The sequence below is a fragment of the Takifugu flavidus genome, unplaced genomic scaffold (genome assembly GCF_003711565.1).
Source record: "Takifugu flavidus isolate HTHZ2018 unplaced genomic scaffold, ASM371156v2 ctg333, whole genome shotgun sequence".
Lineage (NCBI taxonomy): Eukaryota > Metazoa > Chordata > Actinopteri > Tetraodontiformes > Tetraodontidae > Takifugu > Takifugu flavidus.
In genome coordinates this window covers 15901-28729 of record NW_026621960.1, presented here as the reverse complement: position 1 = coordinate 28729, position 12829 = coordinate 15901, and the positions used below count along the sequence as shown (strand labels likewise).

Sequence of the window (12829 nt, the reverse complement as noted above, 5' to 3'; positions counted from 1 at the left end):
TTGGAATCAGCGTGCCAATTTTTTATTTTTATCAGAATAATTTAGAATAATTTCAACAGGATATTTTCAAATTGTTCCCCAGTGTCCCCAGTGGAGCTGCCAACTGAATATGGTGACCTGCTCCTACACACAGAAATCCGATGGCTCAGCAGGGGACGGATTTTGCTTCCTTTTTTGTCCCTTTTGAGTGAAATAAAAGAGTTCATGCAGTCCAGAGGGGAAGACGCCGCGCTGCTGGAGGACACTGACTGGACACTGGACCTTGCATTTTTAACGGACATTACTGGGAAACGGAACAGTTTGAACTGGGAGCTGCAAGGCAAAGGTGAGACTGTTGCTGATAGGATCAGTGCTGTAAATGCATCTAAAGCCAAGATGAACATTTTCTCTGTGCATTTACAGACAAAAGGTGCTGCACTTCCCCTCTGTGCAGATGGTGCTGAGAGACAACGCTTCTGCATGTGAGGCTTTGGACTAAAGCGCAGAAAAGTGCTCTCAGCTCATAAAAAGACTTGGGCAAGAGTTTGAGAACAGGTTTTGGGACCTGGATCAGCTTGAGCCATGTGTGTCCTTCATTTCTAACCCTTCCATGAACGTGGACATATCATGCATTGCTCAGCAGTTCAGTGCAACCTTCAGCCTGGATGCTGCACAGATGCTAATTGAAATTGGAACATTGTGAAATGAGCTGCAGCTCAAAGCCTCTCAGGCTGCACCAAACTTTTGGTGCCTTGTTGACACAGAAAAGTACAGTGGTGTATGTACAGCAGCTATGGAGGTTGCAAGCCTTTTTGGTTCGACCTCTCTTTGTGAATCAGCCTTTTCTGACAGGAACTTCATCAAGAACCAACACAGAAGACGCCTCCCTGATGCACATCTGCCAGACTCACTCAGAGCTGCACTGTCAAGTTCCCCACCAGAGGACAACACACTGGTAACCGCAGCAACGCCAGGCTTCCCCCCAACGGACAAAGAAACGGACACCAGATTTGGTGTCTCCTTCAGAATTTGTTAAATGTGTTTGTAAAATGGAACAATTGTTCATGTTAAAATGTTCATGTGAAAAAATCTGCAGACTGAAGTGTGAAGTTCAAAACGTAATCAGATTTATTTTAAAATCTGAAAGTTTATTTTTGTATTTTACATGATTTATTATTTGTACAAACGTGGTGCAAAGTAATTCATGATTTGTTAAAAAATGTCAGTGGCTGGTAAAAATGGGACATTGTGATTTCCTAGGACTGTTGTAGAAGTGATCATTTTAAAATGGTTTGAACATTTATTTCTATTTGAAAAACACTTGCACTAAGACAAAATATAGAAATAAAGTGTTGCATATTGATATTTATCTGTTCCTGATCTTGTTAAATCATTGTTGATATTGATTGTGAGGAATCATTAACATGATCAGTGTCTTTGCAGAGATGAATATCATTAACTATTAATAATGACATTTAGTTAAAGATAAATTGAGCAAATTGGCTATTTCAGAAGTGTGTATCAAACTGGTGGCCCTTCACATGATTCAGTACCCAGGAAGTAGCTCTCCGTCTCAAAAAGGTTGGTGACCCCTGCACTAGACTACATGCAGTCATTTTAAAATGTTTCAATGAACATTGGATCAGTCTGGCCCTCGGCTTGGAGCTACATTTTTTATTTGGCCCTCCGTCCACTTGACTTTGACACCCCTGATTTAAATGAATCAGGATGTTTCCATCAGTGGTTAAAAATCCGATGAATGTGATCATCAAAATGCACAAATTCTGTCTTAAATCAGTATCAGCCGTCTTTGTTCATTTAAATATATCGAGCAGTGATCCAGGATTAAACGTTGCTGTTGTCCAAGATTACTGACTGATCCATGATGTGTAACAGATTTCTATTATATCGATTAACCTGAATGTTTGCATTGAAATTGGACAGAAATCTGCAGAATGTAAACTGTATAAAAGTTCACTATCACAGAAACAGTTGCAGTCTCATTATGGGCTGTAACTGTAGGAGCTCCAGCTTATGTCATTAGAATCTACATGATTGAGTTTATTCATGCTTTTAGTGCTCTTTTGACTGAATTTTACCAGGTAAAAATGTACCTTTTCTGCCCCCAATAAAAGAGTTCCTCTGGTAATGACTTATTTGCACATGGGCAAACAGGAACTCAGGCAGACACAAAGGAAACACAGGAAACAGTCCGTTCTTCAGGCTCAGGGCCCACACAAAGTCTATGGGTTGCAGGCTCGGGGAGTGGGTCGAGCAGAGATGGAATGCGGAACCAAGGGGGAAGGACGTAAATCCTCGGAACCGTGCAGTTCTGCTGACAGTGGGCAGGAGTGACAGAAAGGGTCTTACAGGAGAGGAGGCTCACGATGTAGCGGAGCAGACTGGGGACGAGCAGCAGCGAAGTCGGGGCCAGGCGGAGAAGTCAAAACCAGGTGAGCAGACAGGAACCAGAAACGCTGAGGCAGAAGTCGTAGTCAGGGGCAGAAAGCAGGTAGGTTGTCCAGGGAACAGGCGAGGCAGGCAGAACGAAGACAGGCAGGGTCGGTAACACGTAATCCGGCAGGGAAACAACGCTGGAAAGTATCGCATCAAGGCAGAAGAAACAATCTGGCAAAGAGTGAGAGTGCAGGGGAGGCTGATAGCAGGGCTGATTGGGAATGAGCTGCAGCTGTGCTGCAGGTGAGTGGAGTTGAGGTGGGAGTGGCTGGCAGGTAGAGTGGAGCAGAGGCAGGGGGACAGGAGGGAACTGGGGAAATGGAGCTGTGACAAACGGTGATCTATATGTAGCTATATGTAGCTATAGCGTCATTGGCCTCCACTCCAGCCACTCCTGGTAGTTCCTCAAAAACACTGAGTTTCTAGTGGATGCACAATCTGTGGAAGCCAACATAGAAACTTCTGAAGAGCCAAAGTTCTTGCAACAAAAATATAGTCCCCAATTAGGTTGTTTTGTTATCACACGACCCCGTCCCCATTATCTTAAGAGAATATAAAAGAATGAGAGAAGACAGAAGAGAGAATGAGACGTTTTTGGCGCGTGTCGCTCTTGATTTTGTGTTTATTTTTGCAGTAAACTTAAAGGAGGCCTTTTCACTTTATGTTTGATTAAATTTAAGCTGATATTCCATTCTTGACATCTTTAAATTTACAGTATTCATGGGAGTTTTATTTGGTCATTTTGCTTCTTTTTATTTCCTATTTCCCACATTTATTCATAGTTTTTATTAGATTATAAATAAATAAATAAATCCTATAACATTGAACAGACTGACTAAAGTCCAATGACCTGTGGTTCCCACCGATAGCCGTCATTCTGATGGGTTTTTGCTGGCTGCAGCTGAAATATTCCAATGCTCCATGTCACAGAGACAGTAAATACTAAACCCTAAAGATTCTGAAGGCATGATGTAAAATAGTAACGTATAATACAGACATTTGAAGAGACAATTAAGAGAATGTTTCCATGCTTCTAAGAGTGGCCGAGGAGCCATTTAGAACTTTATAAAGAAGCATTGTGTGATACCAGGAACTAATTTAACTTCAAGGCGAAGCTGCTTCTGCTTTGTCGACCATCGACTGATCCCCTGAAAGTCCACCAGCGCTTTTTAAAAACTGAATTCTTCATCTATGGAGGGAGTAGACGGCAGATGTTTCCACAGATGCTCTTCACCAGTGGTCAGTGAGTGATGCAGCAGATGAGCGGGAGTTGACTGGCTTCAACCAGCTACTGACTCAATGTCTCCAGCCCATAGTGTGGATTCTCTACGAGATCAGACAGCAGCTTCAGCTCTGAATCCTTCAGCTGGTTCTGACCCAGGTCCAGTTTTCTGAGATGGGAGGGATTGGACCTCAGCGCCGAGGCCAGAGAGCCACAGCTGATCTCTGATAACCTGCAGCTCCATAATCTAAATAAAGAAGGGAAACTTTTATAAGGTTATAAGTGAAACCAGTATTAATCTGAAAGGTTAATCAAAGGCATTGTCACGGAGTGAGCCGTGCCCCTTACGCACACACTTCATACGCACACACAAACATTTCATTTCCATTCTGTTCCGTCTAGGGTTACTCGGTTTAAGCATTTCAGACACACCACTTTTTACCATAGCTCACCAGCAGGACATACTTCCTCGTTTGGGGAAACCGAAGGACTGGTCCATGATTGTATATGTGGAGGGGTTTCGCGGGGTGCTACGGCACAATCTATTTTAGCGGGGGTGTTTTATTGGGGTAAATTGAACATGTATTTTACTGTGCACTGGGTGGTTGTTGGTGGTGGAAATTTGTTTTGGAAGTTTTACGCATCTTTTTGTATTTTCTTTTCGGTTGTAATTTTGAGTTTGTAAATGTATTAGTGAGCGTAATAATTTTGATAATTGGTTTCACCTGTGGGAGGGGCTACAGGTATAAAAGCCCTGTAGTAGGCCCAAGACAGGGCTTCTTGTTGGTTGTTGAGTTGGTTGGTCATTGTTTTGGAGGAAAAAGAAAATTGTTGGAAAAAAGTTAAAGTGGTGGGGTGTAAGAGTGTGCAGGGTCGGTATGTATTGTATGGATTTAGCCTGGCATCTTCTGACGCCGCTTTATTTTTGGTAAATTAAAATACATTTTTGGAGGAAAGAATCTCCCATCTCCCTCTGTCTCCTCCACTGCCGTTCATCCTTGCGACAGGCATTATGTGTAAATATTTAATTTAGTTACAGGTCAAAAAATGATAGTAATATGTAATTACCACAATTCCAACCTCTCAGGTTTGCACTGTTCCAAAGGGGGATCTATATTGTTCTGGCCCTCACTCTTCCCAGGTTCTCCCCACCTCTTTCCCTCCCATCTCATCATGGACATCCATCTCACCTGTGGCTCATCTTAAAGGCACAACCTGTCTTAGATGACTTCCTGTCTCCCTCACCATCTCCCTCCTCGTTGGCTGGTGTCTACCAGGCACCCTCACCTAGTTTTGTCTAATTTTGGTTACCATCTGTGGGCTTTTTCATTGTCCTTAAATCAGTTTATCATGAATAAGTGGTCCCCGTGTGGCCCTCCCTCCTGAAGGAACTGGGCACAACACACACACTCAGAAAGTGTGAGGACCCTCGGATGGAATAATGGACGTTTTTGAGAATGGTGTTTACCTCAGAGTTTCCAGTCGGCAGTTTGGAAAGTGGAGAAAACCACAGAGCAGCTTCACTCCTGAATCCTGCAGCTGGTTCCGACTCAGGTCCAGTTCTCTGAGATGGGAGGGATTGGACCTCAGCGCCGAGGCCAGAGAGTCCACAGCTGATCTCTGATAAGCTGCAGCCCCTTAATCTAAATAAAGAAGGGAAACTTTTATAAGGTTATAAGTGAAACCAGTATTAATCTGAAAGGTTAATCAAAGGCATGATCTGTAAATATTTAATTTAGTTACAGGTTAAAAAATGATAGTAATATGTAATTACCACAATTCCAACCTCTCAGGTTTGCACTGTTCCAGAGGAGAATATATATTGTTCTGGCCCTCACTCTTCCCAGGTTCTCCCACCTCTTTCCCTCCCATCTCATCATGGAGATCCATCTCACCTGTGGCTCATCTTTAAAGGCACAACCTGTCTTAGATGACTTCCTGTCTCCCTCACCATCTCCCTCCTCGTTGGCTGGTGTCTACCAGGCACCCTCACCTAGTTTTGTCTAATTTTGGTTACCATCTGTCGGCTTTTTCATTGTCCTTAAATCAGTTTATCATGAATAAGTGGTCCCCGTGTGGCCCTCCCTCCTGAAGGAACTGGGCACAACACACACACTCAGAAAGTGTGAGGACCCTCGGATGGAATAATGGACATTTTTGAGAATGGTGTTTACCTCAGAGTTTCCAGTCGGCAGTTTGGAAAGTGGAGAAAACCACAGAGCAGCTTCACTCCTGAATCCTGCAGCTGGTTCTGACCCAGGTCCAGTTCTCTGAGATGGGAGTGGTTGGACTTCAGAGCTGAGGCCACAGAATCACAGCTGGTCTCTGATAAACTGCAGTACTTTAGTCTAAAATAACAATTATTTTGAGAGAAGTCAAATAAAAATCAACATGTACCAGAGCAAAACACAGCTTACAAGCAACAAACCTCTGGTCCTGCACCGGCTTATCTGCCGTATGTTCCTATTTTGGGTTCTTTCAGGGCGGTTGGACAAGATCTACAGCGTATGTAAAGTGTGTGTGGGTCAAAATACCTTCCAAGTTTGTGAGACCACATTTCTCAATAGCACTCAACTCTTGTCAGGAGTTGGGACAAAGCGACCCACTCCTGACAGCTTGTGGGCTAGGGTTAGGGTTAGTGCTCTGGCCCCCCACTGATAAACTGGGATATTACAGCAACAACATAGTTAAAAAGTATCTATAAAATTGACTTTCAATGGCTCATTTAAATTCATACTACACTTCTCTTCTCAAAAAGTCAATGGAGTTTATCTTGAAGCCTTTCATTGTTTAGTTGTTATGTCGAAGATAAAAGGAAGCTGACCTGAGAGTCTCCAGCTTACAGAGAGGATCCTGGAGAAAACCACAGAGCAGCTTCACTCCTGGATCCTTCAGCTCGGTGTGACTCAGCTCCAGTTCTCTCAGATGGGAGGGATTGGACCTCAGCGCCGAGGCCAGAGAGCCACAGCTGATCTCTGATAAACTGCAGCACCACACCCTGGAAAAGGAATAAATGGGGCAAATAAAAACACATTTCTAAATCTGAAAATGAAGAGAAAAGCAGAAAATGTAAAGAAATTTAGAAAAGACCAACAGAGGCCTCCTGACCTGAGCGTCTCCAGTCTGCAGTTTGGATGCATCATTGCAGAAGACAGTAACTTTACTACGGCATCTGTCAGGCTTTTGTTCTCTCTTAAGTCCAGCTCCCGTAGATGAGAAGGGTTTGACGTCATTGCTGAGGCCACAACTTCCCAATGACTCGTTGAAAGAAAACTACCAGGCAGTCTGTTGTGTATGAAACAAAAATAGTGAGTCAAACTTTGGGATTTCTCATCAACTTATCTGAGAATCTACCTCAACACAAACGTAGCTCATTTCCTGGAAAAGCTAAATTCAACACCGTAGAGCAACAGTTTGAACGACCATCAGATCTGAAATGCAACTGAATTATTCTCAACATTTGTCTTATTTTAGAACAGCTCATAATTACTCATTATTTAAAATGATTGTAGCAAATGGTTTAAAGAAACGTGCATCTTTTTATCTGTCTATCGGCTCTTTGGATATTTTGCATTTCATCCAATTTGTACGATGGTGCGTCAAGTCTTAATTCAGCGATCCGATCGATGACATCAGAGTCTCTGGTTGCATCGATTGCCCTCAGCTTCTGTTCTATCTGCCTGTTTCCCTTCAAATCATTTTCACTGCACCTTTTGTTGCTAGTGATGAAGTTGCCACCTAACGGGTGTGGAAAGGCTCAAACAACTTTGTGGGTCACATAAAGGCCCCAAACGAAACCGCCACAAAGACCTAAAACACCCATTTAAACCAACGAGGCCGGCTGTTTTTACGTTGAACAAATGAAGCAAAATAGTCACGTGTCATTAGTTAAAATGTGTTTTTCTGTCGTTAGAATACGATGTATACAAACAAACAAAAGTTATTTAATGACATGACAGTAATTTCATGATAGTCAGTTAACTTGTGGCTCCTATTATTCCTGCCTTATGTTGGTTTGTCTGGATTGACCTTTGAACTTATATCCAGCCAGTGTTGAACATTTCTGGATGAATTGTTGTTGTTTTTAATTTATGGACGCTGCAATGAAGATAAAGAATTGAAGGAATGACCACTGGAGGGGGTATTGCTACCTGACATGATCCACTCGCTTGATTTAAACGCCGATGTCCGGCCCCAGAAATCTGTACTTACTCGACCTTCCTGCAGTTCCTCACAGCTGGAATCAGGCGACGTCGTCCCTCCTCTGAGGTGTTGTACTGCCACAGGTTCAGCTCATCCAGAACCTCCTCTGACATCTGCAGCAGGTAGGCCAGAGCTGAACAGTGGATCTCTGACAGTTCCCTCTCTGATTTCTTCTCTGACTTCAGGAACTCTTGGATCTCCTGATGGACTGACTGATCCTTCATCTCCATCAGACAGTGGAAGATGTTGATGCTTCTGTCTGGGGAGATTTCATCACTGTTCTCCTCCTTCAGGTTGTAGAGGACCTTCTGGATGGTTTCTGGGTGGTTCTCCGTCTGATCCAACAGTCCACCCAAGATCCTCTGATTGGACTCCAGAGAGAGACCATGAAGGAAGCGAACAAACAAGTCCAGGTGGCCATTTTCACTTTTGAGAGATTTCATTAGTGCTCTCCTGAGGAAGTCATCAAGAGATGTGACTGGTTCAGAATATTTTAGGAACTGATTTATAACCGCTGTGTCTTTCCTGGTGTAACAGTGGAACATGTAGACGGCAGCCAGAAACTCCTGAACGCTCAGATGAACAAAGCAGTAGACTGATTTCTGGAAGATCACACTCTCTCTCTTGAAGATCTCTGTACAAACTCCTGAGTACACCGACACCTCGGAGACGTCCAGTCCACATCGCTCCAGGTCTTCTGAGTAGAACATGATGTTTCCTTTCTCCAGATGTTCAAACGCCAGCCGACCCAACTTCAGAAGGAGATCTTTATCATCCTCAGTCAGTTTCCCTGGTCTCTGCTTTCCTCCATATTTCTGCTTCTTCCTCTTTATCTGAACCCTCAGGAAGTGTGAGTAGAGGTCAGTCAGGGTTTGGGGCAGCTCTCCTCTCTGGTCTCTGGTCATCATGTCCTCCAGAACTATAGCAGTGATCCAGCAGAAAACTGGGATCAGACACATGATGTGGAGGCTCCTGGAGGCCTTGATGTGTGAGATGATTCTCTTGGACAGATCTTCATCACTGAACCTCCTCCTGAAGTACTCCTCCTTCTGGGAGTCAGTGAAGCCTCGTACTTCTGTGATCCTGTCAACACACGAGGGAGGAATCTGATAGGCTGCTGCAGGTCTGGAGGTGATCCAGATGAGAGCTGAGGGAAGCAGGTTCCCCTGGATGAGGTTCACCAGGAGCACCTCAACTGACGATACTTGTGTGACATCAGAGATGACCTGATGCTTGTTGAAATCCAGTGAAAATCTGCTTTCATCCAGGCCATCAAAGATGAACAGAAGTTTCCAGACAGTCTTCAGATCTTCTGCTCTGATCTTCTGTAATGTTGGATGGAAAACATGAAGCAGTGAGAGAAGACTGTGCTGCTCATCTCTGATCAAGTTCAGCTCCCTGCATGAGAGCGGAAGCACCAGACTGATGTCTTGGTTCTCCAAACCTTCTGCCCAGTCCAGACTGAACTTCTGCACTGAGAAGGTTTTTCCAACGCCGGCGACACCGTTGGTCAGAACCACTCTGATGTGTCTCTGTTGCTCAGATAAGACTTTGAAGATGTCCTGGCACTTGATTGGAGTGTCCTGGATGTTCTTCTTGGAGGTTCTCTCAAGCTGTCTCACCTCATGTTGTGTGTCCACCTCCTCACTTTGTCCCTCAGTGATGTAGAGCTCAGTGTAGATCTTGTTCAGCAGGGTTCCACTTCCTGCTTCATTAGTTCCTTCAGTCACATGTTCACATCTTCTCTTCAGACTGATCTTATGACCTTCTATCACCTCCTGCAGATCACCTCCTGAACACAAGTGAACCAATGATTTCCATCTATAATAAATCATCAACACAACTACAAATTCATGACATCACAAATTAAATCTCATATTGAACAGTTTTACTTTGTTTGGGCTTCATTTCAGCATCTCCAGATCTGCTTCCAGATTGTGAACAAGAGGACTCTCCTGGTGGAGCTGACTGGTCCCAGTTTGATAGGATGTGCTCCCCCCTCTCACTATGAAACACATCTCTATTAGTCCTTTGATTTATAGGATGAAAGAACCTGATCAAGACTCAATATTGTTCCAGCATTTATGTCTGAATTCATCTTTCATTTTAAAAATGATTCTTGTTTCTAATCAACAATATTCACATTAAGTCTGTAACTATATGACTGTCTGAGGTTTAAGTGTTAAACATCTCCAATAATAAACTCACAACCTGCTGCTGTTAATGTGACTAACAGCTGCCACACAACACATCATCACGCTTTAGTTTTCTTACATTTCCTCTGAACTTCTGAAGTCTATCATTCCACCTTTGGACCAGTCACTCTTCAGGGACACACAGCTGGGCACTGTGGACTCTGCTCTGTCCTCGTCCATCCTGAGGAAACATCAGAAATAGTGATGAGACTGTGATGAAGGTAAATAATCTGTAGAGGTTGGAGTTAAATAATCCCAATTCACTGCATTTTTATCAAACAGGAACATTTCTAATCCATTCTGGATAACAACTGAATCAATAAATCAGTGATGTCTCTGTATAATTTTCATGTTTTCAGAGTTTAAGCTGCTTTTTTAACTGTTCCCTGCAGTGAGAAAAGAACTGGCACCTTTTCCAGCCCCTCATCCTGCAGCACTGAATGTGCTCTAAAGTTCTTTCCAGAGCAAACGTCTCTGCACTTGCAGCAACATGTTGTAGTCATGGATCCGTGAGGAGAACCGGATACAGGAAACGCCCCCACTTTGATCCCAAAACCCAACTGGTGGCCAACGGTGGTCCGGCAACGACGGGGACGCTGGTCCATCGGGCCCACAACACTGGTTTTCCACAGGCCAACATGGTGAAAGGACCGTGCACCGTTTCATTTTAAAGAGCTGAGGAATTTCATTTTTCACGATAGTGGAGGCTAATACCCACAAAATGATGTTTTGTATGGTTGTGAAATGTTCTAAGGCAGAGTTATGTGGTTCAGAAAACCTTACTTTAAAGGTGAGCCTTGAGGTCCAATACCGAAGTTTAAAGGTGCCCTTTGGACCTGTCGCTCTTCATGGACACACAGCTGGGCACTGTGGACTCTGCTCTCTCTTCCTCTTCCATCACACATTCGCTCATTTTTAAATGTGAGTCTAAACGGTTAAGCAGGAACAGTCTGCTGACACAGAAAAGAAGATTAAAGAACATGATTCTCAGTATGAAGACAAGCAGAGGTCTGTCCAATGACGTATTGTCGGCTCATTCACATCAAAATCTATTATATGATGTCACCCTGTACATCATACAGGCCACATATATATTGGAAAAAAGTTTTGGGACATCTTAAAAGTTTACACCAAACAAAAATAGTTGTGGAAAAAATGTTTCTCCTGGGTGTTTCAAAAGGTGCGGTGGCATCAGGCGGACGCACACAAATACAAATTAAATCATTTTTTATCTGGTTATGGTTTACGAGAAAACCTAAATTCTTTCAAGATGCAGCATCATCTTCTGTCATCTCAGACAGGATTCCAAGAAGAGGATCTTCATTTTCAACAACGCACCTTGACATCTCATCATGGCTCGTCTGTCAGATTACAAGCAGCTTTTTTGATCAGGCGCATCATGTTTCTCACCAACACATGATGGTGCTGGAAAAAACATTTGTAGCCTGACCTAGAGGTCAAAACTCTGCATGGCGTGCACAGCTACTAGTTGCAGCTGCTGGTTGTGGTGGAGGAGATCCCAAACATTCTAGCAAGCTTGTTTTGGAGCAGAGCTTGTCCACCACCTCTGACCCCACTCATCACAGAAGTCCCACCATATCCATGGCCAGGTGTGTTGGCAGCATTGGAGCCAGCCTCAGGAAAAAGGTGTGTCAATATCTCAGAAGTGATGATCAAGTTGCCACAACCCAACAGAAGTCAAGCAACCCAACACGCTTAATAGAATAGATGACACACAGCAAAGGGCAAAAAACACCCAATTCTGCTCAGACTGATCTTATCTGACCACATGTACAGGACCAAAAATATCAAAACACCATGGGTTTAGGTTTCGTTTCGTTTTCTTGACTGCTTCATTCAAAACAGAACACATTTCATAAATCCATAATAACAAATTCATATTCCACAAAAACCAGTTGTTAAAACATAAAATGGAATGCCTTGATCTCTCCCTCTTTCCATACTCTCCTTTTTTAAATAAAGGATTGATTGTCCCCTGGTGGAGGGACAAAGAGAGGAGGCTAAAACTGTCGCGTTTGTGTCCCTCTTTCCGTGGATTTTTCCACTAACTGCAAATAATATTGTCGACTTATTGTGAGTATTAAAATGTGCTTCCTCAACCTCTAAAATGTCGGCTCAGGGTTAGCGGAAAACGCAGTTAGAGGAAACACGGTACAAAGTTTGATCATGCGTCACAACATTCCCGTCGACCAGCCGCAATGTGCGTCCGAAACACGCGCACGCTCATTGCGAACACGCAGCTTATTAAGCCGCATCTCGCAGCGGAACATTGATTCGAGACGACAGCAGTGAAAGAACCAAATGCTACCTGAATATTAGAGGTTTTCCATCAGGGCTCGGTCACTTAAGATGGAGCCCGAAGTTAAGAACTTTCACTTTCGCTTCTTCTTTCCTACACGTCACGTGTTCGTGGTTGGATCGCGTCATATCCAGCACAAGCGCCTCTCTTCAGAACAATTTGGTCCACGTTTGAACTGAAATACTGGGAAACAACTGGAGTTCGTCTGACAGATGTTCGTTTTTGGCTGCGGAATCAAACTGGGTCAACTTTTTGATCTATAGGATCCCCTCTGGTTCAAAGTGTCCCTATAGGATATTGACAGTACTGACCTTTGGGGGCTGCACACACCTCTTAATGGTGACGGCACCAACGGAGCTGATCCAGTTGTCATCAGCTGGTCAGTCTGACTCCAGCTCATTAGGGGAAATTTGCTGATCTGGAGGAGAAGCTTTCAAAACTTGACGGGCTGGG

At 43.7% G+C, this 12829-nt stretch overlaps 1 protein-coding gene and 1 long non-coding RNA gene across 9 annotated transcripts in view; one reads left to right on the top strand and one right to left on the bottom strand.

The window, feature by feature from the left end:
• LOC130520270 (uncharacterized) overlaps positions 1–1350 on the top strand; it is a 1663-nt gene extending 313 nt beyond the window's left edge. Inside the window, exon 2 of the long non-coding RNA XR_008948750.1 lies at positions 36–1350. This is a non-coding gene — a long non-coding RNA (uncharacterized LOC130520270). The remainder of the gene's footprint in view (positions 1–35) is intronic.
• Positions 1–12829, bottom strand: part of LOC130520265 (NACHT, LRR and PYD domains-containing protein 12-like) — a 21593-nt gene extending 8764 nt beyond the window's left edge. Inside the window, exons 1-10 of one of the 8 annotated variants that reach the window (XR_008948745.1) lie at positions 12386–12543; positions 10840–11006; positions 10136–10237; positions 9754–9866; positions 7871–9653; positions 6767–6943; positions 6483–6656; positions 5833–5956; positions 5127–5301; positions 3041–3905 (exon numbers count right to left, since the gene is read on the bottom strand). Coding sequence is in view for 7 of the 8 variants with exons in the window: in XM_057023976.1 (XP_056879956.1) it covers positions 3771–3905; positions 5127–5319; positions 5833–6006; positions 6483–6656; positions 6767–6943; positions 7871–9653; positions 9754–9866; positions 10136–10237; positions 10840–10961 (2973 nt within the window). In the remaining variant the exon portion in view is untranslated. The other 7 variants (XM_057023976.1, XM_057023977.1, XM_057023979.1 and 4 more) reach the window with 7 other exon arrangements.